Source organism: Temnothorax americanus, unplaced genomic scaffold (assembly GCF_048541705.1).
Source record: "Temnothorax americanus isolate GAGA-0224 unplaced genomic scaffold, ASM4854170v1 Scaffold16, whole genome shotgun sequence".
In the NCBI taxonomy this organism is placed as follows: domain Eukaryota; kingdom Metazoa; phylum Arthropoda; class Insecta; order Hymenoptera; family Formicidae; genus Temnothorax; species Temnothorax americanus.
In genome coordinates, this window is record NW_027509297.1 from 4,139,601 (window position 1) to 4,164,795 (window position 25,195).

Below are 25,195 nucleotides of genomic sequence, written 5' to 3' on the forward strand. Positions count from 1 at the left end.
CCTACCTACGATAGGGTCAATAAAACGTCTCGTTAATACCAAGGAAACACGTGTACGTCCCCGACGACTTTGACAGTAATAACTGACATAGACGCGCGAGTGTCGCACGACGGCGGCGACGACGGTTTAACGACAACTCCACCGAAGGGACGGACGACGATGCGATGCTTTCGTTATGAGTTACGGGTCCGCCCTAATTACCTGATTTAATTATCGCGACGGAATTATCGGGCCGTCCGCGTCTCACGCTCGGAACAATCTCGACACCCGGCTGCGGCGATGAATGATCGCGTCAGCGATCGATCAATTTACGATTTCTCCGCCTTTCCCTGCCCTTTTCTTACACTCAGCTCAGCTCGCGCGTTCCTCGTCTTCCCCCTCGGGTCTTCAGCTGCGATCACTATCGCGCTTCCATTGTCTAAATAATCGGCGATCCGTAAGAGCGAACGGTCGTGTCGACATGTTACGTGCACGATCGACGATTTAGCATCGCTCGTCAGACGTTGAAAGATGACGCCAGCTCGGAGTGACGGCGATATCGACGGGTTATATCTGTCGTTTGAGCCACCACTGCGAAATATATATCGTCTACCATTTTTAACTCATTACTATTATTATCTACATTCGAATAGCGCGTAACTATTACGATCTGGCTCTGAATCTACTGAATAAATATTGATGATTTATATTAATAGATACGAACTCTAAAAGCAGTTATATTTTTCATTTTTTATTGATTATGATTAAGATTACAGAAAAGTAGTCGCGTATGAAATTATGATAATACTAGGAATCCGCAAGAAACATCGATATCAAGCAATCATCGATGGTTAAGTACTTATGGACGAATCGATGTTTTGCCATCGATGCAACGCCTTACGCGTTCTTCGAGATTTTTATCTTTACACATTTAGTTCACTAACTGGTTTTGTCTTTGACTATACATATGTAGTATAAGAGTATGGACTGCCAGTAGGCTGCATATCCTATAGCAAAATCAAGCGAGAAGTGTTCCCAAGTGTAACGGCTTTTGGTCAATCACAATCCGCGTAAAAATCAAATCAGCTATCTTTACCAAATTCTGTTATATTATTATATATAAACTATAAACTATATATAATAAATATTAATAATATGCTTATATAAACACAGTTTATCCATTATCGTTATCGTTTATTAATGTTTATACACGGAGAAAATTTTATATTAAATTTTACTATGCGATCACACACACACACACACATAGCATTATTATAGCATTGAATGCTATAATCGTAGCATTAAATGCTATGGACATAGTAATTTTACTATAAGACTATAGCATTTAAACTTGGGCGTCTTGATGGTCCGCAGTTGGTGTGGCAGCATAGTAAAATTTAATATAAAATTTTCTCCGTGTAGGTATTAATAGCTCTACCTATATACAGTTATGTACAAAATAATAGCACCGGCTGAAAAAAATGAAGAAATTCTAAATGTTAACAAAATTTAATTTTTTCATTGTTATCTCTTTGTAATAATGAGAGGTTATGTTTTATGTCTCTATTAATTGATGTATCCATTTAATAAATAAAATTAAGTAATTTTCTGTTGATTAATTTTAAAATTTGGAATTTTCTTAATTTTTTCAGCCGGTACTATTACGCACCTAACTGTATATAAATAAAATAATTTTATTTTGAGACTACGTTCTCACGTCACATATCTAAAAAGGCTTATAGTTTTATTTCTCGGGTTTATTTATGTAGCGCGTGCTATTACAATCTTCTATATAGCATTAACCAGGCATAATTTAATTCTTTAAATAATTAACACAAGTGTACCTACTCTTTAGTTTTTTGTTAGTGAGGGCCACTTTTTGACAACCAGCGTGTTAGCTACTAACTTTACTGCTTCAGTTATTAGAATATTAAGCATAGATATACTACATATAATACTATTAATATATAAATTTTGTATTATAGCCATTACATTTTAGGGATCTGCAAAAAACATCGATGTTAAGTAATCATCGATGTTATATAGACTCAATATTTATCGAGTATCGATGTCAATCTTATCAATGCGGAACCTTAGATAATACTCGACAGGCGATGATAAAATGAATTGTTTCGTAAAATATCAGTGTTGCGATCAAATTTGATTCAAGAGCGTGGCAGAGTCGTACAAGATCGTTATACGTTTTAAACTTCAAGTTGGAGCAAAAGATGAAGACGCAATGTGTATAAAGAAATCTGTCGTATTTAAATACATAGGCGAGCAAGTAGCTGTTGGCAGGCGGCGGTAACAGGAACAGGAGCATTTATTCCACCGGCATGTGGCGGACGTGTGGAGTTTATCGCGTCGCATTAAAGATCGATCGTGCGATAGGTATAGGGTGGCTTCTTCGAGGAAGGATAAAAGTGCAAACGCGCTCGCGCTCCACTTAGAATGCAAATAAGCGCGCGCGTTTGTTAATGGACGCGGGCGAGGGGTGGCGAACGCTGTCCCGTGGAACACCGAGCTAGTTTCGGTCAATGCGAAATCAATCCGCATTATCGGCAACCATTTCTCGACGTCGCTCGATACCTTTTTTTTCTCCTCACGGCGCGATCGCCGACGCCGATCATTAATTTACTCGGCGAAGGCGCGGGGCGAATTGCAGACGCGCGAGGTATACACGCCGCGCCGCGCCGCGCGCAGGAGTTGCAGCGAACACTTGGAGGCGACGGTGAGTCACGCAATGTGACATTTGACCCCCACCAATGCGCCGCCGGTCGCCGGTCGCCGGTCGCCGGTCGCTGCCGCGTGGTGCATCCAGCGGTTCTCAGACGAGAGGGTAACAACGCAATAGAAGCTGATTCTGTCCGATCGTATTTTCTTGCAATCGCGATATCTCGATCGGCAAGACGCCGATCTTATTTTTAAGTTTAACGGGCGATTAAATTGAAGAGCGTAATCCCCGTAAATTAAACTTTGCTGTCGCGAACGAATAACTGGATCTAATTCCGTTAAAGACCTTTACAAATTGATCTTATTTTAATGTAATCGTTATTTGAGACTTAGGTATACCGATCTATCTGGCATTGCAAATTGAATTCTAGATGAATAACAAATTTATTCAGCAAAGCAATGAATATTCATTTAGTTTCGGCTAGTTTGAATTTGTCAGTGCACATTGGACTTGATCTCGTTTGTAGGTAGAACGTTAGAAGTATAACTAAAAATACGACGCATGACAGTGACAGGACAGACGGTTCAATCGGATCGTCATGGTGGCTGTCAACCTCCGTTAACTCTCTTCCCATTCTCTTCCCGTTCTCTTACGACTTTTCGTTGCTTCTACTAGGAGACACGAAACTTAATGACCTCGCGCGTTGGCCAACCGCCAAGAGCCAACCAGAACCAAAATTGTGCCTTTCCGCTACCAGTTGGTATCTTTTCCGCCTACTTCATACACGACATCATGCACGTGCGATCATTGAAGATCCGTTTTATTTTATATCGATTACAGTATTATCGAAGTTGTACAGCACGATCGAATACCTACTCTTGAAAAGTGGAGTGTCACATCCGATAATGTTACCCGCTTATTGTCCAAGTATAGATCACGCAATAATAGCAACTCTTTCTAATCGAATTATGATGAGAGAGATACAAGATTGACTGACTAAAAAAAACCGACTTTACAAAATACAAGTAAATGCTGCATTTGTACGCAGCATGTATATATATGTATGTGTATAGATGTATAGAAAACCACTGCACCGGGGGATGACCACAAGTTTTGAAATAAATGGAGCAAGTCAAAGCGAGTGGAAGCGAACGAGTTTTTAATTTCGGATTGATACACCCTCCAATTCTAACCGTTGCGTTATCATTATTGGACAGCATTGAGATTGCACGGTCTATCTGCGCTCGCCTCGGTATACTCGCAGAATTTTCGAACATCGAGAAAGAAAGAGGAAGCGCAAAGAGAAACACTTCACATAATAACCACACGGCCCGTATAAATTACGGAGAATCCGCCCCTGAGATTATTCTCGTTTCCCGGTTATGCGTGAGAGAATCAAGACGTGTCGTCGACATCGTCGTCGTCGTCGTCGTTGCTGTGTCGTTGCCGTATCGTGGTATATATTACGCAATCGTATTGGGCGCCTTGGATGCGCGCATGTGTACCGTACAACCAGTCAGCCAACTAACCAACCTACCTACCTATCTACCTACCTACCTACCTACCTACCTACCTACCTACCTACCTACCTACCTATCTACCTACCTATCTACCTACCTACCTACCTACCTACCTACCTACCTAGCTACCTAGCTACCTACCTACCTACCTACCTACCTAGCTAAAGGATCATAAGCGGAGGAACGAGAGAGGAGGCGGGCTTCCGAAGCCTCGGAACCATTTCCACGAAGTGGATTCTAATTACGGCCGTGGATGATACCCGTTTTCCCTGTGTTCACACAACCCCATCTCCCGATTCTTCTCTTCAACTCCTCGTTTTCTCTCTTCGTCTCTCATTCGATCCCTACCCGGAGAATCTCCGCATCGAGAACCGAATCTCCAGCTCTCTTTCTCTCGTTTTTTAATCTCTCTCTCTCTCTCTCTCTCTGTTTATTCCTCTCTCCTCTTCCTCGTTTCGTCCACCTTCTTTCGACACGAGCTCGTCGGATAGATCGAGCTCCGGTCGATTTTATTTTTTTCGCTATCCTACGGCGCGCGCTAGGCGGCGGCGACCACGCTAGAAAATCTAATTTCACGTCTGCTTTCTTTCCGCTTCCAACGATTTTTCTTCGTTTTGCGTGTCGCGCGGTCAGTCGACACGCGGAAGACCGATAGACGGCTCTGAAATCCACGATAGGATGAAAAGCCAAATGCACGTCGAGTGTCCAAGTTCGAGGATGCTGAAACATTCGCGCAAAGCGGCTAATCAATGATAAAAAATTTGTAAACTGATTTCATAATATCCGAAAGTTAAATAGTAATTTTTAATAGCGCTGTATAATAAAATCATCAAAGTACTAATTGATGCTAATTTCAAATACTATATAATTTTTATTATAGTTTTGTGCACAAGTTATATTATATCCTATATTTCAAAGATCATAATTTTTAGAATTAACTAAAATCTTTTCTAGCCTTTTTGCATTCAGCATTTTTTTATCATTCTTTAGATAACAATGTTATTGCTTAATCGCTTAACGTATAATATGATATTGCAACAAATAGCGAGGATTATTCCTTTCAATCAGATCACCTTTCAAGCACTTTTCTTGTTTCTTGCGTTTGAAATTTATGGTCTTTCTGGCTTAGGTCTATATTTCAGTTGCTCAGTTATACATGCACGGTTAATGATACCTGGTTTCGGTCATCGATCACCGTCGTACATGAAAACTTTGTCCGTCCGGTTGATTAATTCTTCAAATTACCAGCGAAACCGGCTCGTTTACGCGTGTCTACCTCTCGGGTACGGGGTAATCCGTGGTGAGGCACTCGGACCACAAGATGAGGATATAGGGCGAAACACGAGAGATGGGGAGAAGCAGGAGGTTCTTGCAGCTATACAGCTGGGAGATTTATTCGCGAGTTTATCCGTTTTCACGTCGCCACCGAGTGGATACGAGATGAGCACGGAACGAGATAGAGCGAGAAACAGTGAGAGACGAAGATGGAGAGGATACACGGTTAGGAAGGCGGGGGTGCTTACGGGTTGAACGTCCTCGGCATCGAATATAAATAGCGTCCCGACGTCCGACGTCCGACGTCCGTCCACCTCCTTCTCCACTTCCTCGTCTTCTCCTAAGTCTACTTTTTGCTTACTTGACCTGGCTGGTCAACCCTCGCGCGCGACGTTGACATCTTGACTTGAAACCTCGCTGATCATTTCTATATAGATAATAATAAAAGCTAGATTCTCTATTGATATCATCAGGATATTTTATAGTATAGGAATGCTCGTAAAATTTGTTATATGCAGCTTTACTTATTTTGACACAAAAATATAGAATATACGTTGATAATACTTGCCTGTGACTACGATGCTTGAAATACATAATAATTATGATATCAGTGATATTAATGGTAGGAATTCTACTAGTGTGGCCATGTTTAGGAAATATAAGATGTGCTAAAAATAGCACATACATTAACAATAGCATAAACATTAATGATTTGATACACGTATAATATATGTAGAATAGAATAGCGTTATTTTCACGGATTATTCGTCCGAGTTCAGGAATATGTATATTATACCTGAATACGGGAAGCACAGGTTGCGTTGATGAACTTTCCAAGTGGGCGACTTAAGCCGCGCCAAGTCGAGGCAGCGAGTCGGCGACGTATCGCCGCGGAAGCAGAAGCAACTTGTCTGGTATGCCAAAATCGATAAAGCGCATCCACCTGCTCTTTCGCTCACCATCGTCATTGCCGTCGCTGACGTCGATCCACCTCGGAAATTCGTTCAACGGAAACGAGATGCGAGTGGGAGAATTTATTAAAATTTCAAGGTTGCTCTCGAGAACGTTTCGCGTCGTCGTTACTAGCCGGTTGATCGTGCGGGGATACACGGTGGCCGCGTTTCTTTTTTCTCGGAAGGGCACCGGAGAACGCGGGGAATAAACGCTGGACGACATGTCGTCGCGGCGACGATAAACGTGACGACCGTCTAGCACGAAAGGTCGCGTGTGTGTCTATCCTGGAGATCGCGAACTGGGTTAACCGGTTCAGAATCCTTCTTACCTCTATAATGGCCGGGGTAATCGGAATTAAACCTGGAATTAGCATCCACCGGCTGAACGCGATGGAGCCGCCGCTGCGCCGTCGCGCGCCGCGGTGGAGGAGTGCGCGGATGTCCCATGAATTCTTCAGTTTCGTTTTTCGTTTAGCACCTGCTCGTCGAGCAACGTTAATTTTATCCTATAGTAACTCGCGGGGAATACTCGCGGTTCTCAGAATCTCCAATACCCAATTAAAAGATTATTTGGAGAATATTAGTCAATTTTCTTCTCTAAAAGAAATTTCTCAAGGAACATTAATTTTGATATTATATTTGACTTCAAATATCTTAATAAGTAAATTTTGAATTAAAATTTTGTGAAAGAGTAATGCTTTCTTTTTTAACTGAACTACTTAATTCTTTATTATCAAACCTACCTGAACTAACAAAGTTTCATTGTCTTTTTATTTACACACATTTTTTCCCGAAAAGATTTCTTTCTTCAGAATTTTATAATTTTTACTATTGTACAGCTTATAATCGTTATCTTAACAATGCTTTTTTATTGGAACAATGATCGTTTATTTTAATCTGACCTCAGTAGTTGAAAAAATAGTTGGTTCAAAACGTTCAGTGCATGCAATACTATACCTATTCCTATTTCAAAATTAAATCTAGCGCGATAAGCTAATTAAGCGATAAGGAAATTAAAAGAAGATAGAATTGCTGTTCTCTACGAGGACTCGCGGTTCTCAGCGGTGACAGATGAAACGTATCCAACTTGGTTGCTCCACATCCGAACACGGAGAATTTCTTGTCAGTGGACGAGAAGGGAGCGCCTCAAGTACGAGAGCTAATTGAATCGGACCGATAATCGCACCTAGCGTTTGACAAGCAAGTCCAGATATTACGTTACGAGTGCTCGAGCCAAGAAAAGAGAGCCGGCAACAGAGCGGCACCTTGACCTCGCATGAGTCTCCCTCTCCCTCTTCTTCTTCTTCTTTTCCTTTTTCTCCTTCTTCTCCTCCTCCTCTTCTTTCTTTTCTTTCTTCTTCTAAAGCGCCGCGTCTTGGATGAGAAACCAAAAAAGCCGAACAAGCTTTTCTGTCTGTTACGCTCTTTAAATAGTCTCAGCAGGAGCAAAAGGGTTATTGTAATCGTTTAGTGGAAATCAGTGGATTGCGATTGTGATCTTCAAACCTTGAAAACACACCAATTTCTATCATTTTATCGAGAAAATCCGTAAAGAAATTTGAAAACAAGGCTCGTTCTGAACTTTATTACGCCATTGAGTATAAAGATTAACGTGAAGAGAGCAAAGAAGCTTCGATCTTCTCTTTCGCTCTTCCCTATTTCTCATCTGTTTCCAAAGATAATGGCTGTGAAATAGAGAAAAAGAGGCACGCGTGCTTTTTTTCTTTCCAATAATGTTTTTCTCCCTTTTCCTACATACGTCGTTTTCTTTTTGATTCGACTCCGCTTGAATTGCCGACGAACAACAGATTGAGGCTGAAGTCCTCAACTCCAAGGCTGAAGTGCACATTATCGCTCTAAATCACGACGTTCGCACGTGCAAAATAAGGAAAAATAAATCAGGACCCAATTCTTGTTTTTTGTTATGTTTTTTGAGAAACATAATAAAGCATAATATAATAATTAATATAATATATGATATTTAATGAGAAAAATGTAAACGAATTCTATACATATAACAAATTTTCCGTTCTACGATACTGCGAGATTGCTGGATTGCAGTAATTATTCACATACTTAAAATGGCTCTGTTTAATTTATTACAAGTTCCAATGTGTACATTGGAATGTGTATATTGTATACATACGTCTACATACGTACAAATACTACGAATATCTCGGTCGACGAAGAGTTAAAAGGGAAGCGACACCAACGCGGCTGAATCACTGATCCGTCGGCTAATTGACGGATCATTATCGAAATCCAGACGAAAGACGAGGACGATATTGTCGGGTCTGCGGAATTGCCCCTGGTAGATTGCATGTATGTACGTCGTTCGAGGCCATGGTGTGCGATATATACACGAGGTTGGCGACGCGGAGGGATGGTGCGATGGAAGAAAGAGACAGGGTTGGCGAACGGGTGGTAAGAGAGACCGGGTGGGCGAGGGAGGTTGGAAAGGATATGAGGGAGCTGCCGGTTCAGCTGCATTAATTAAACTAGCGGAGGACAATGAGCCTGTCTGCCGGCTCGCTTGCCTCGTCGTGTAATTCACGCCTCTCACGGAAGAGGAGAGGCGCCCTTCGACTTTGCTTTCCAGTTTGAACCTACGGCCCTTAATTACCTACCTACGCTCTTTCGCTTCTCTCTTTCTCTCTCTCTCACTCTCTCACTCTCTCTCTCTCTCGCTGTCTGTTTCTCTCTTTCTTTTTCTCTCCATGATTCTTCGTATATGAACGCGCGTCCTTGCTTCAACGCTCGCAAAGACTGCGAAAGCGCAAAACGACCTGGCGACATTCGAAGAGCTTCGTAGTTTTATTGAATTATTACATCTCGTCATGAATTGAATACTGCGCCATTTTCAAAGTTAGAAACTCGCATTACTAGTCAATAGTTTCAATGCATTTATTGTATCTGCCGGAAGACTGGAAAATTATCATGATTTTGAACAGTGGATAAGTTTTTTTTCCATTTTAAACGAGAAAGTTTTTAAAATCAGAGAACACTGCTTAACAAGAAAAATATAAAAAGTACGTATAATATAATAAATATTCTAAGAGAAGAATTTACGTTTAAATTAAGCAAGGACGCCGCGAATAACACCGCAATAAGATACAAGTGAGTAAGACGTCACTTTTCATGGTTGCACACACAACCTTCGTAACGCAGTCAGGACGATCGGCTACAAATTGAAGACGCTAATTTACACACGGTTCGGTGCTCAGGCCTCTGCCTTGGCACCTATTGCCGCCTCTATAGTCATCGTCGTCGTTATAGTCGTCGCCGTCGTCCCAGCGTGTTGCTTATTAACTCGCTCAAGTTTGCCAGCCGAGCTGCAACGGCTAACAAGGTGAACAATGTTTGGCAATTATCTCGGTTAAATGATCCTCCTGAGATGCGGCTGCGGCATGCTACCGCCAGGATTGCCTAGCTGTGTGTTACCTAAAACATCCGCGAATAGCATATATTGTAACTGAGAGAAGAAGCATTTCCGTTTCGATTCAATTTCCTCGAAATCAGGGTGCGTGTGGGAACGTAAGATATAGTCGAGTGTTGGGCTAATGTATTATACGATCGCGTTCGCCGAGATTAATAGCGAGAATAATAGTCTTTGAAACTTTATCCTGGGATTTAAATCGATGTAATTTAGAAGAATATATTATACATGGAACAAAATTGTGTATTTAAAAATTTTAATCCGTATTTTTATAATCGTAAGCAGCTTTTACCTTATCAGAATTTTATTTACTTGTCAAAATCTCAGTTTTTTTCTGCTTCTATAAGATTTGCAACAACATTAACATTCTCATCAAATCTGTGATGGTTATATATCTCGTGTGTGTATACATATATATATATATATATATATATATATATATATATATATATATTTTTTTATATAGATGTTAAAGATTTCAAGTTATTTTACGCATTTAGGACAAACATTCTATCTTGTTCTTGCTTTTCTGGATTATATGCAATCGCTGTTTTTGCATTCTTGCTGCATATTCGAGACAATGAGTTCGCTCACCCTCAGTCAAGTGTTGCAGGAGATCAGCGCTCGCGTTCATTGAAGCGCGAACTTTATTGATTCTTGCTGCATCTCAAAATAATCTATCTGGAATTAACTATTCGTTAGCATGACCGACGGAAATGTTACGTTACGTAAGAAATTACGGTAATAATCGTAGCATAAAATAGTGATCGTGCTTGCGTATCGCGTGTATCGATAACTCGCGCAACGCGATCGCTTCGCCGCTCACTCTCCACGTTGCGAAAAGAAAGAAAATGAGACACGGCTCGTTTTTGGACGCGTGAGAAACTCGGCACATAAAAAAATCTATATTAGGTGAATCGACGTGATATAATTTTGAATCAGAAAGAAATATCTGAGATTAAACGTGGTAATAATTTCGTTGAGTTAGAAACAATTTTCAGTACTGTAAAATTTTTTAGAAAATGCTTTTGTAAACAACAGAAATATATGTATATAGAAATTATTTCCACGCGTTTATAATATTGGGATCAGAGTTCTTTGAAACGGATCAATTTCAAATCTGCTATATAGGTATGAAAATCATTTCCACAACAATAAAAAAAAAGTTGGAAATTGCAGGCATAAAGTGCATTTTTCTATATATTATGACAAAAACGATGAAATTAGGTATACGGTCTTAATATCTGAGGCTTAAGAGAGAGGAAAAGACTCGCAATCGGACGAAGCCGATTACCGGGAGCGTTTATGTCACTTGGTTCGTAACTCTTTCTTCCCTCCCCTTCCCGTGCATACGCGACTTTATGAAGTCTGGCCGGCGCGCGGCGGTCCCGTCGCGTTTCCTGTTTTTTTCGCGAGTATCGCCGGCGCGTAATATGCACCCGCGTAATTACGCGAATTATACCGCGTATCGACTTTCATATCGGCAGACTGCGCACCTTCTCTCTCTTCCTCCCGCCCGTCCAGCCGCCTGCCTATCCGCGCGCAACGCTGGGAGACGTAGCCACGAAACGGCGATCTTATGCAAATCGATTAACGGTGCATCCACGCGCTCTTTTGCCCCCCTCTCGAGGCAGTAAGGCCCGATATTGGCTGATAAATATTCACCGTGCCCCTCTATATACGGCTTCCCGTCGATTCGTCTCTTCCTCTCCCGTCCCTTTCGGTGGATACATCGTTGCTCGAGGGTCGTTAAAATATATAATGAACTTCTTAATAAGACGAAATTCTTCGTCCGTTGCACCGTGCCGGCGATATTGCTAGCTTGATAATTCTGTCTGTGTTTTTCCACATAAAATATGCAACTGCTTGATGAGATTGAGATATCATCACACGTCACTTCCAAAATGTTACTATTTTTTATATATGATATTTTTATTTTTTGTGCTGGAAGCAAACAATTTATCAACTTTATATATTCTGTATTTGGCTGTAATTTAGAGTCGATAATACGTCTGAACTTGATACATTTCGCGTAAACATAAAAAATCGTGTTATCGTACCATTATATGAAAGATTGATTCGATGTCTTTCGTATAAAGAAGTTTTTACAAAAATTGATCGCGAAAGTGCATCGATCTGTATACTGTAAGGAACCGCGATCTCTAGGACCATATCCTTGTACGAAACTAAACAACAATCTTCGCAGGATCCTACTGGACGATAATCTGCCGCCGCTCGTCTCGTGAATCGTGATCCGAATCGACGAGAGGTGCCGCCGGCAGCCGCTTTGTCATGCCTCTTGATCGTTTTTTCTCTTTTTCCCCGGTGCATCGACACCAGACCAGAATGACGTAAAACGGATGGGAGGGAAGGTCGGAAGAAAAGAGGCGAGGAGAGAGAAAGAGATGCGGGAACCGGTTGTTGGCCTCACCGGCAGCTGTCTTGTCGACGAATGCGAAGAGCGGGAGAAGAGCGAAGAAACGCTACACGCTCGATCGACGGCTTCTATAATACGGACTCGCCGAACTAGCTTCTGAAAACGAGGAGGAGAGTTTCGATACTCTCGAGCATGGAGAGAGGCAGAAAAGGAGAGAGAGCACAACTCCTTCGCTTTTGTTCTTGTTCTATTCCTGCCTTAGTTGTATTATCCTCGAGTTTCTCCTCATTGTCACTCGTTGCATCGGAAACTGTAAATCAACACCGCGGCGTGGATAATGTTTCTCCCACGGGACCGAAGAGAATCAGCTGTTCGACTGGCTTGACAGCGAACTGACGGAAACTCAAGGCTGAAGGCTGAAGGAGGTGGATGGAAGGAAGATGAGTCAACTTGATTATACCTCGGAGAAACTACCGATGAAGGATTAATTTTAACGCTTTCCAGTTAATTATTGCATAATACGTTCTATGAATAATAGATGCGGCAATATGTATGGCCAATCAGTTATTATGTTGATAATATATTTGTGTTTAAAATTTAAATACGTGATATGTGAATTTTATGCCGATTGAACGCTTTTTTTCAACGCAAGGCAATGACAAAACTCTAGCGGAGCTTTAGTACAGCTGACAATGAGCTGACACGTGGAATGAATGAAGTACGCCGGGCCAATTTCCCTTAGAATTCCAACTTTGTATTCCAAAGTTTTGCAGCGTTTTACCAACAAATCTCCATTTTGTCGTCGCCTTCATCTTCGATACTCGTCATCTTCATGCTTCCTTGACACTGCCCTCTCAACGATTTCCCTGCTTCTTCGCACGCTCTCAAGCTCCCCGCTCGCTATTCATCGCCATGTTTGCCTGGTACACAAGAAACCTCAGTATTCGTTTTATCCGCGCCTTCTCGTCTCAAGTCTCAAGAGCTTATTAAGTATATACGTCGGCGATGTCCCTGCGGTTTTTGACGGAAGATTGCATTATTCGTCATTAAAATCGTATTAACTCTCGCCGCGACGCGTACACACGCGGCAGACGCGAGCTAATGCAATTACGCGAACCGCGCGAGGATCCGATATTAATCCTACCGCTCGCGCTCGCTCCACGTCGAGCGCTCCTCGCCAATTATTTTACGACGGCGCGGGCGATTATTTCGGTGCTAACTTTAATCTTTAATGTAATTTAAGATACGAAGGTAGCGAACGTACATCGCGATTATTTGTAACGATTGTACCTACGTCGTTTATATTAGCTTTTAACAGATCTCTGAATGCCCTATATTTCGTTATTCCTTAATAAGAACGTTTCGATCGAATTCAAGACTATCTCGACTATCTCTTCTTGCAAATTTGTTCTTGCAATTGTATCCTTTGAAATATTTAGTTTCGAACACATTTATAATTAATTTTTAAATTAAATTGTCAAGGTTCTGTCACGTATTCACTCGTATATTGTCACTAACTCTGAAGATAACTCACGTATAGTATAGATATTTATTGCTTTTATAACGCAAATTATCAACTTGCCTTGACATCTTTATTGAGAAAAGATTAATTTCAAATGGACCACAAAATTTGCAATAAAAAAGGTATTATTGGTGCATTATGTGCAGACCTGTAGCGCCGTATAAATTTTCCAGTCTACGGGCACGTTCGCCGTCGTCACGAAAGTATAAAATAGCGCGCGTTACATTACGCGGCCCGTAAGTTTCGCGAGTGGTTAGTAATTTTCGCTTTACGTGCGAGCTCTCGTTTTCTATACGAATGTCGAATATAATGCGGTTAATGCTCCTTCTTGGGTTCGCGCGGGGATGCGGGACGGTGAGACCGAGACACGGCTCCCTGTCCTTATTCTCGAAGAGCATTCAATTATTGACTTCAATTCGGAGCCGGCGCATTAGCATAGCCCTGAATAATTCATGGTCGAATGGTTAATCCCGCAGTATGTAAATTAATCCCTCTAATTGCGAGCGACAATACGATGAACGTTGCAACCCGAGCGCGGCCCAAATCGCGTCCGATTTATGTATACATATTCTCGGTTTACTCTTAACGAGATCGCGACATAATTTTCTCGCGTAATCTTTACAAATTATTTTGCTCGTAATTATCGAACGAGCGGCTCGTAAAATGCAAAGCGATAGCCGTCGACAATTATTGTCGGTCGACGTATTTCTGTGATTTACCCGCGCAAACGACAGCGTTGAATATTCATGCCAAAGATTTCGTGCAGGAGTCGACAGTGTCGAATCGTTATTTTTCATGGATCTTCTTGGAAAGATTTCCGCGGGAAATCTTTCGACGGAATTATCCTGTTTAAATTCACTTCGGGAATCTAACGAGCTAATTTCCGTAATTACCGCGCGCTTTCCGCCGGTCGCCTTCGTGCAGCGTGCATTTCGCTCTTAAAGAGCCAAGTCACCGTTTCAATGACCATAATGACTGACAATTCCCATGCCACGATTTTTACCCGTGCATAATAGGCAACTCGTCGTCGACCAGGGCGATGCGCGTTCGACGGAGAAAAGCAACCCACGCGTTGATCGTGGAAAAACTTTATCGAGACTCGCTCTGCTCGGCGAATACTGCTAATTGAAGTGTTTGCGAAAGTGGCTGGCGTTTGTTGCGCGTTCTACCATGTTGCCTCGCGGAGATCTGTTCTTTGCATCAGGGATGCATCCCTCTGATATACGTATTGTACGCATATCAGGGTGCGTTGTGTGTGCGCGAGCGCGCGCGCGCCCGCGGCCAATGAAAGCCTGTGCGGATTTACCGTATTTTTTTCTGTTCGTTAAGAATTAAAGAGGGACACCGTTACTCGAGAGAATATCGCATTGTTTTGCTTTTTGCTCTGGCTCCGGAATCTGCCAATATTTTCCGCGCGATTCCCCATATATATCCCTCTTACCAACACGCGCTATTACTCGCGAAAAGCTTCAAGTGCGTTTATTATTTTTCCCCACTTTTACCTCGTCCCTCTCCGCCGCGCCGCCGTGCATACGTTGCACCGCGTACTTTGCTTTTCTTTTCAATTGTTCCGGCTCCAAATACGGGGAGGCAGATGATTCACCGCACTCGGTGCTCGGCGCTCTCGCACGAGTAAATACGTACATACGAGAGCACGATGCGAGCGAATTGAGCGCGCTGTTTTTCATTTAACCAAGCGGAGATTAATCACTACCGTGCGCGTCTCGAATAAACGCGCACCTGTGGCTGCTGGGCGAGTTTTTCATCACTCGACTCGGCCGACGACAAAGAAATCGGGTTCGGCTTTACGCGAGAACTCGTTATTTCATTTATCGATGAACGTGGTACTTGGCATTTTCATCGATCCAGTGAACTAATGTACAAAGTAGGAAACACGCGCGTATCTGATGTCTTTTATATCGTAAATTTTTGTTACGATCCTCAATTCTATAAAATGATACATGAAAAATAAATTCTCATAATTAAAGCCTAGAAATATTTGTACTTTTTTAATAAGAATATATAATAGAAGATGCGTAAGTATAATAGAATTGTATGTAAGGTTGAATGTGGACCCAGGAATTTAAAGAGGGAAAATTTAGAAAAGTTAATGTAGATATGCAGATGATGTAAGAGCGTTGATAAGAATGAGGTGTAAGGTAATATGGAGAAAGGTTAAAGTATTGGTTAGAGGAAGAGGAAACGTTATGTGTATTCTGCAGACAAGGTAAGGACAATAACATCAGTCATTAGGTATGTAGGAGATTGTGAACACACCAAAAATTGGGGAGAAATAGGAAAGAAATAATAGACAAAATATGTAACGACGACGTAGATAGAGATAGAATAAAAGGAAATGTGCGTTGAAACACGTGTAGAAGGAGAAAGAAGCAGGTTAGATCAATCTAGAAAAGGCAGATAGGAATAACTGTTAAGGTTGTGTGAAAGGAATGAGTGTGTTAAAGTTATTTGTGAACCATGGAAAGTCCACTTCATGGCCGAAGCTGAAGTAACGAAGATTGATTGATTGATAAGAATATTATATACGTTCGTGATGAGTGTTGAAATAAGATTTCGCTGGGTCGCGCGAAATATAATTGACGTAAAGAGATCATCTTTTAATAACGCTACTTGAGCATCCATTTTACTTAACCATCTTGTATTCGGCGCTTTGCCCCGTGTTGTTTAGATCACGAATGCACTAACGTGGCGCAATAACTTTGCGCGTAATCGTCGTCTCAACGGCTCGTGCCTTTACGCCCGCTTAACGCGATATTTTATCTAAACCGTACAACGGGCGCGGCGATTAAGACTGATTCGTCGCGGTCGATTTATAAACTCGATTATATCGCGAGCGCAGGCTCTCACGAACCTTTTACTTTACACACCGGGGCAGCACCGCGTATAATCGTTCGATAATATCGAGCCGTGGCTCGTGCCAGAACCGATTAGAATTCTTAATGGCTCGCATAAAAGGCGGGAACACAGCGCGCGCGGGTTGCACGGGACGCATCGTCTCTTAATAAATTTTACGGCACGATAACTCGCGACTAGCATCGAGATGATAATTAATTTTCCTCAGAACGTTCGCGCGAAAGCTAAATCTCGTTACGACGATATAAAAATGCTTGTAGCTTCGCCGCTGTTATAATCTAATTTTGAACGTCCATGTACGGAAAGAACGGTTTTGCTCAAGTATCTAAAAATTTAGCTAGATACAGATCTGAAAATAATTTTGTTGGACTATAAAAATAATTATGTAGAATATTCAAACTGATTGCTAAAATGTCTTAATTTTTTTCAGCATTATCATCATACTTTAGCAACCTACTGTAATTATTTTGATGGTGCAACAAAATTATTTTCACATCTGTATCTATATAGCTAAAATTTTAAATATATTTCAACAAAACTGTTCTTTCCGTGCACGGAACGATTTTACGGTATACGTTTGCGATTTGTTGTTTGGCAATATTCGCGGTCGAATACGTTGAAATATACGTGGCGTGTGCATGTCATCTCGGAGTTTCTTTCTTTAAACTCTTTAACTATTTGTGTGTGTGATTTATTGTTAGCTTGAAATAGATTTCTCCTTGGTGAAAACTTGGACGTGTTAACAGTTTCTGCATCTTAAAGCGATTTAAAATATAAAAATCCCGACCAACAGATTTTCGAGATGTTGTTGATTAAACGGGTGAGCCCAACAGTCTTGACTAATTTTAGAAATAAGAGATATAACGTTAGCGCACATTTTATATTGCTTCTTAGAGTTTTTATTAATTTCAATTTTCACCAACACGCATGTTTTTAAGATTATATGTATATTAATCCCTTACATTTTCTTACACGGTTAAGTCAATGACAAGTGCAGTCTCTTTAGACGCACTTTAGAGGATTAAAGGATTAAGAAAAGTGCCAAAGTTGCCGCCGACAGGCTGAATTGGATCTTTCCACTTTCGTACGATTAGTGATAAATAACTCCGTCAATGGTTCGCGGAAGATCCGTCGGCGTTATGAAAAGGTCCCCGAGAGGCTCGCGAGTGTTATCGGACATTCGCGGTGGCGATTAAGCGGCTAGGTGTCGTCACGCGTACGTGCGTATACGCTAGCGAGGGTGTGTTCGTACGCGTTATACACGGGCGTTCAACACGGGCAACGTAGGGACAAGAGAGGCGATATATAATGTTCCGCGATATTAAACGGGACGCATTCCACCGAAGCCACCCTCTGGTTCCCGCTATGAATGCTTCTACGACCCCCGTCTCCTGTCTCACTCCCCTGCCTGCCACCCACCCCCTCTCGTCGACTACCTCCGAAAAGCGGGAGTACGAGGAAGAGAGAGATAGATAGAGACAGAGGACTCGACCAGGGACACCCCCGAATGGTTATACGCCAAATTTACAGCTTAGCCAGTGCCACGCTACTACTACCACCGCGAATACGGCATTTACTACCTCATCCCGGATCCCGGTAGAGTCCCCCGCAACCGATACATGCCATGCATCTGTATGTCGGTATGTGGCTCAAGGATAAAACAGCTAGCAAGAACATTTTCTCTGCGCCTCCGATATGACGTTCTCGATGGCGACGTCACGAAGTATGTTATTCAAAGTATTCAACGTGTTGATTAACTCCGCGAGATTTGCGTGATTTTTACTATCTTTCATTAAAATGCACAGATGATGTAGAGTTAAAAAGTCATTCGTATTTTGTTTCGACATTTTTTTCGTTATAACACTTTTAAATGTCCCAAGAATACTGCAGGGCTTTCGATATCTTGATCTTATTCTATTTATTCTAAAAATACCGAGATTATCTCACGTTGATAAAACAATAATCAAATAATCCTATTTAACGAGAATCATACCATGTCGAGTTTCCAAGAGCTTCAGGATTTACCACACACACACACACACAATATTGTTCAAAAGCAAACGTACAAAAACGTACAAAAATGTATACAAAAACGTAGAAAAACAGGGTGAAAGATGAACGTGACGGTCTCATTCTCGCAAATGTCCACAATGTCCCATAATATCTGCCTTTGTCGCTCAAAAGTTTCTACATTCGTCGCGCTGTTGCACGCTCTACACGTTGGGTGTTTTGCATTATCATAATTCTTATTTTAGTATAGAACCTCAGCCAGATTCAACAATTTAACAACTGAATTACGTAGTTCAATAAAGCAGTAACAAAATTAGGAAGTTTTATCCAGATGTGTACGTAACGTTTAACATATTTTCTTCTGCTATATAAGTACGTACTAATATTTTTTGATATTTTAAGATAGAGAATTATATAAAAGTCTTCTGGTTTGTTTAAGTTAAAAAATAGATTCTTGGAGAGAAATATTAATAATACACTGCACGTGTATTTATAAAGTAGTACAAAAATATATATGCATTTGCCTAAAACAGATTGCCTCACACGTGCATCTATTTTGGTTTATTTTAATTATTACGACGTTTACAAGTATTTTTATTTATAAGTATAAACGATCGAAGTATGACGTTGAAATATTTTCCAAGCATCAGAAAGAACTCTACTGCACAAAGAAATTAATATTATTTTGTAGATCGTTATACAAAATTAATCGAACGCTGTCTTATATATAGGTATTGGCTCCTGGTGGAGCCTATATAAGCATCCACTGCATGAATAATCCGACCTATTCGACCGATGCGCGTCCTTGCCACCGTCTCTCTTTGCGGGTCGAAAATTTGTCGCGACTCGATCATTACTCAACGAGAGCCGGAAAATCTAGCACCGTAATATCTGGCACCGAGCGACAGCGCGGATAATGGAGAAGGACGCATATGTCCGCGATCTCGCGCGATCGTAGTAGTGGCCAGGACATTCCGAGGTTTCGCCAGCGAGAGGCGTTCTCCCTCTCGAAGTTCCTGCGCACCCTATCACGGTCGGCCTGGTCATACCCTATCCTTCATCCGAACATTTCCATCCCCTGGGTAACCTCGATTCTCTCTTCTCCGCCTCCCCCCCCCACCAACCCCTCGTCTTCGTTGCCAGCAAGAGCGCCGAATGCAATCATACGTCATCCACCATGATCTATGTCTTCTGCCGTTCTGGCGTCGCGCGCTCGATCTAGCGCAAGCTAGCGCATGTGCATACGTGTACATATTCACACACATATGCACGCACACGTGCGCGTGCACGTGCGCGAGTACGCGTCCGCATCTCGCGTCTCTATTAAGCCACCGCTCATTTTCCAGCTTGCATATGAGCATCATGTTCGCCGTTAGCCGCGACCACCGGCCGGATGATTGCTGCTAGCTTCTGTGCGTTTTCAGGAGAAACGTATATCCCTGACAGTTAGCTTGCCTAATCTTTATGTGAAGCATCGCCTTCGGTTCATTCATGAGACAAGCCAGAAAAAACAACAGTACATTTTGAAACACTAGTATTTTCAATACTACTATTATAAGAATTTATACGGTATTATAACAAGAATAACATGAGGAAATGTATATTATAAAGAGCGCGAGCGATGCGTTTTTTAACACGTGAGTGGTTAGAAGAATGAAAGGGATTAAAAAGGGGACTGAAAGGGATTTTAGATCGCAAAATAAAACGTGCTTAGATGAGTGGGAGGAAGTAAACATGTTGAATTCCAATTATATCATCCAAAAGCAGTTTTTTTAATTTATAAGAAACTGATTATTTATCGCGTAGGTACATCTATTTTTTGAAAATGGCTAAAAACAACGTTTATTAATTAATAAGTGAAATATGTATATTTTGCGACATGTTACATGTTAAAGAAAATTTCTCATTCGAATTTTGCATAACAAATTAATTACAACGCAATAATTTTTCTCGAGGTTATCCGTTACTGACTTGCTCTTCGCAAAAAGACGCTCAGCAAACAACGATACCTCAACTCACCCAGGTACAGGCCCACTAAACCCAACAATCCCCAGCTTTCTCTCCCTTGGCCTCTTCCCCAAATGCATAAAGTGGAACGCGTAACACGAATATCTGCGTATAATTAACAATTATCCTTCTCATCTCTTGAGCCGTTGGAATGGCCGGTACATGCGCGCTGGCCCCCGCGAATGATCCTCCGATGAATTTCGTCATCACGACGAATGCCATAGAGAGGGTGAGAGACAGGGTAGAGCGAGAAAGGGGCCGACTGCGGGGGGCACGCTCCGCTTTTGGCTCGGGGGGTGGTTGTTGCTACGGATCGGGATTTGCACCGCCGCCGGTGGTACGAACCTAGCCGGGGAATAGGGGTCTTTTCCGGGGGCTTAACATACACACTCCACCCCCGGTAGGCGGAGTGTACCGCCTACGAGCTACCCCCACCCGCCGCCGTGGCACTGATACGCGATATCAGCGAACACTTGTTGCTCCGACAAGTATAGAGCGACGACGGAGTGCCGTCTCTCTGCCTCACTTTTACCCCTCCACGCACGGCCACGATTTTTCACGTGCTGATTTTTCCGCCACCTTCCTCTCCGCGCGTAGCGTACGTATATGCCTCCTTCTCTGCCTTCACATTCTCTGGGCGAGTCTAATCTGATAAGATAATATTCCAGGAATAGGATAATAAAAACGAGCTCGCTGCTAATAGCGAGCGGACGTAATTCGTTATGCTACAGCGAACATTATTATAAACAATAATCCACATAAATTTAGGAATCATGTGCAGAAAGAGTCCTGTATGAAAGAGTGTACTGTAATGATTATGGAACTGCGGATAACACACTTGTCACGAATCAAAAACTTTCGTTATTATACTTCTTTATTATATATCAAATTAGAAACTTTTACTTCACCAGTAAATACGTAACCGTAAAGATTTTTTACGCAACCTAACTGGCTATCTTTATTACGTATAATTATCACAAGGTTTAGGCCATTGGTTTCGGTTAATTATAAACGTTAAACTAACCTTTCGGCCATAGGTTTTAGTCTTTCTCAATCGATGTAACTTTTGATGCTAATATATATTAGCATTTTCTTTAAAATCACTGTAAAGAATTTATTGCGAAAAATATCACGACGAGCGTCTTTACACTTTCCGTATTTTAATTAATATCTATTATTATTAATATTTTAGAATTATTATTATCAAACCAAGATTATTATACACGTTACAAACACTTTTTGCTACTGAGGGATGTAACAAAATAACCCGAATGTTGCTTTTTTTCCATTCTTTCATTTTCATCATTTTCTGTTCTACTAATCTTATATTATCGTGTTTCGCGTATTTATTATCTTATACTTTTATGAATACGTTTCGACATTATCCTTTCGATGTCACGAGCTCAACTTTAAACGCAACTTTTACGAAAAAAGCTTATTTATATAGTTATAGATTTTGTGAGAGGCAATAATAACTTTCTGTCTCGCAAAATAAATCCAGATCATTCTCGTAAACTCAGTTTACGAAGCTGGACTGCGAGCACAGTTTGAGACTGGGATTTTTCCGAGAGAAGTTAATAAACTGCATTCGTCCCCCGTTTTGTTACAGGCAGTGCGGTGGCTGCAGCCGACACCATTTCCGCGCCGTGGACCCCCGCGAGTTCCGGGCCGCCGCCCGACGCCAACGGCTCCGGCTCGGATACGAAGAACCTCGACGTTGGCGAAATTAGCGATGTAAGTCAACCATGCCGTCGCCAATTAAGAACAACTGCGAGCGTAGTCTCGGTGCCCTTTTTTATTTCACGTAACTCGCCAACCTGAGTTCGAAGGGACGAGCTTTTTCGGCTCGCGTTTACTTACGTCACGGAAGAACACAGCGCTTAAACTTCCGCAGTAGTCAGTATAGAGCCGACATTTATCGTTATTCTTTCGGCATCATTTTATGCAAAGACTTAAATTGAGCAAAGCAAAATTTCTCACTGTAAAGTGTAGGTGCACGCGTTACTTGGTTCAATACTTGCGGAAGCCGGTAAAAATCGCGCGTAAGACTTTTCGCCACGTTTCGATTACTTCTATCACTGCTGTAATTATCATGCAGACGTTGTAAAAAAGGAACGTTAGTGAGTCATTAGTTTTTGTTATATAATTCAACTTTGTACGTGATGTGATACGTGCGCAATTTTTAAAACGTGTTTTAATAGTTTTTTAACTTACAATTAGCGTTGAAGGAGCGGTCATAATTTCTTTCGTGTTTAAATCTTACTTTTCTATCTCACTCATTTGGCAAAGAAAAAGTTCCAAAATATTTGAGAGATAAAAGATATGATATTAAACGTATTATGTAGGCGTTATAGGGCATTTTGTAACGCCAAAATAAAATTTAACGGCAGTTTATTTAGCAATATTCTATAATCTTTAATATTCCTAAAGTTAATATCGAACTTACGGTTAATATTAACATTACAGCTTGAACTAAATAACAAAGTTATATCGATGTCGAGAGAGGTTAGCTTATGCGACATTGAAATTTCAATACTTGGATCTCTATAAATATCACACGGTTCAAAATTAAATCACTTTCGCGGTTGTTTTATTTGGAAAACTTATTTGCATTTGGAAATATATTCTACTGTGGTAAGACAACATCATGAATATATTAAAGTGATGAAAAATGCATGGGATTATTTAAACGTTAATTCGTTAACTTTGGCACATGCAACGTGGATTTATTTGGGTCAGACGTACGAAGGAAGCCACTTCAAAGCTAGACGTCGACTGTATAATTTAATTCTCTGGCTTTCTCTTTTGCCTTCTTTTGCATGTAATTTCGCCAATGCGATAAAGACATTTCCAACATTTTACTCCTCGTTTTTTATTATTCAATATTATTTATTGTTTCTCTCTCTCTCTCTCTCTATTCATTTACAGAGAGCGAAATAAGTGCGCAAAGTTTCTTTTTTTTTGTCGGAAAACTTTAGTCACTCGTACGAACGAGACACAGTAGATCAACAGATCTAGTTGATCTACTCTTAGACTCTTAAGGTCCAGTTTCACAAGTGTCGGTTAACTTTTAATCTTAGATTAACTCACTCTTCGTCTTTTTCTAAGGTGGATGTTAGAAGGAGACGAAGAGTGAGTTAATCTAAGATTAAAAGTTAACCGACACTTGTGAAACTGGGCCTTAGGCCTTGATCAACGCGAACCGAGATCAAATCGAGGACTTTTTCGTATCAACGGAGAATCTGCCGTTTTGGATCGCGTGCTCGACGATATTATATCGAACGTGGCGAACGTGACTAGGGTTCTCAGAAAAGAGATAGCCTGTTTTCTCGCACCCTTTCCGCACTTCTCGGTATCTAAACGCCCAGGATAACCGTTCGTTTCTCGGCACGGCACGGAGAAACAGGGGGGATCACGCATGTTTCTCTCTTTGCGCGGCACGGAGGTTTTCGATTCGTTGAGAAATTCCAATCCAACGAAGTACTATTCGAACTACTAGATGGTTCTGTATATCGCGTATTCGCGCAACATCGTCACCCTTCGAACTAGAAGGTATCCTAGCACACCGTGCGGCGTTCGATGCGATGGACGGCGCGAAAGAAAAACGGAGGCGAAGAGGCGAAAACGCGAGATACTCTCTCGCGTCGATGAGAAAGAAAGAGAAAGGGTTAAGTCCACTTACTCGGCCACGTTCCAGGCGTGGCTTCGCGGCTGCTGGGGATCCTTTGTTTCAGAGGGCGGAAAGTCTCCGAGGTCCGGCCACGTTCGCGATCGACGCGGCAGATAACGTGCGCGCGCGCGCACGGTCAGCGGCGGAATCGCAAATAAATGAACTTTTCTCGAACGTGATGCTCAGATCGTCGAAATGCATCACGGCGAGAACACTCTCCTGCGACGAAACGTAATCGTGACGAATGTGATGAATGTTTGCGCGAGAATCATGATTGACGTGCCTCGGAATTGAAAACGTTTTTGATCGGAACGTGATAGCCGATAAGAAGTAGAAATCTAATTGGAAAGCTACGTCGATAGCGGAACACACGTCAATGCGAGTTTTCCTGCAAGTATTATAGAGTTGAATAAGTGCGCGGACTTGTTTTTATTAAATATTAAAATTATTCTTATACTATTTTCTTTACAAGAGTTTGAGATAATAATGAATTTTTATTATACGTATAGTATATTTCATAAAGTTTCTTTGTTTTCAAAATATGATTTTATGATTGAAATCACTGACAGGATTATATAAAAAATGCACAAATAAGAATTGGCTTAAACTGTTCTGTCGACGATTCAATTTTGACACAGAAACGTAAATAGTTACGTTGTACTCCACGATTAATGATCAATTGCACAAATAGGGATTTTACGTTGAATTAAAAAATTAGTATGTAATATGTGTATATGTCGACAAATATTATTATTTTTATTATTTTTATATTGGTTTACGATATTATCAAGAATGTGTTATCTTTTTCTGTGAGAGATTGAGATTAAGGGTGTCGGGGCTCTAGCTGATGTATGATAATTGCAATCCATCCTTCTTAGGTTATGCTAGATTAGATGAT

The 25,195-nt window shown here is 41.3% G+C and overlaps 2 protein-coding genes across 6 annotated transcripts in view; one reads left to right on the forward strand and one right to left on the reverse strand.

Annotated features, from left to right (window-relative positions):
- Positions 1–25,195, reverse strand: part of LOC143895589 (proton-coupled amino acid transporter-like protein acs) — a 231,777-nt gene that overhangs the window by 156,186 nt on the left and 50,396 nt on the right. The gene's annotated exons all lie outside the window — the stretch shown is intronic.
- Scalloped (TEA domain transcription factor 1 homolog scalloped) overlaps positions 1–25,195 on the forward strand; it is a 167,242-nt gene that overhangs the window by 94,634 nt on the left and 47,413 nt on the right. For all 5 annotated transcript variants that reach the window (XM_077402835.1, XM_077402839.1, XM_077402837.1 and 2 more), the window contains one exon: positions 22,237–22,361. In XM_077402835.1, the coding sequence (XP_077258961.1) occupies positions 22,237–22,361 (125 nt within the window). The remainder of the gene's footprint in view (positions 1–22,236; positions 22,362–25,195) is intronic.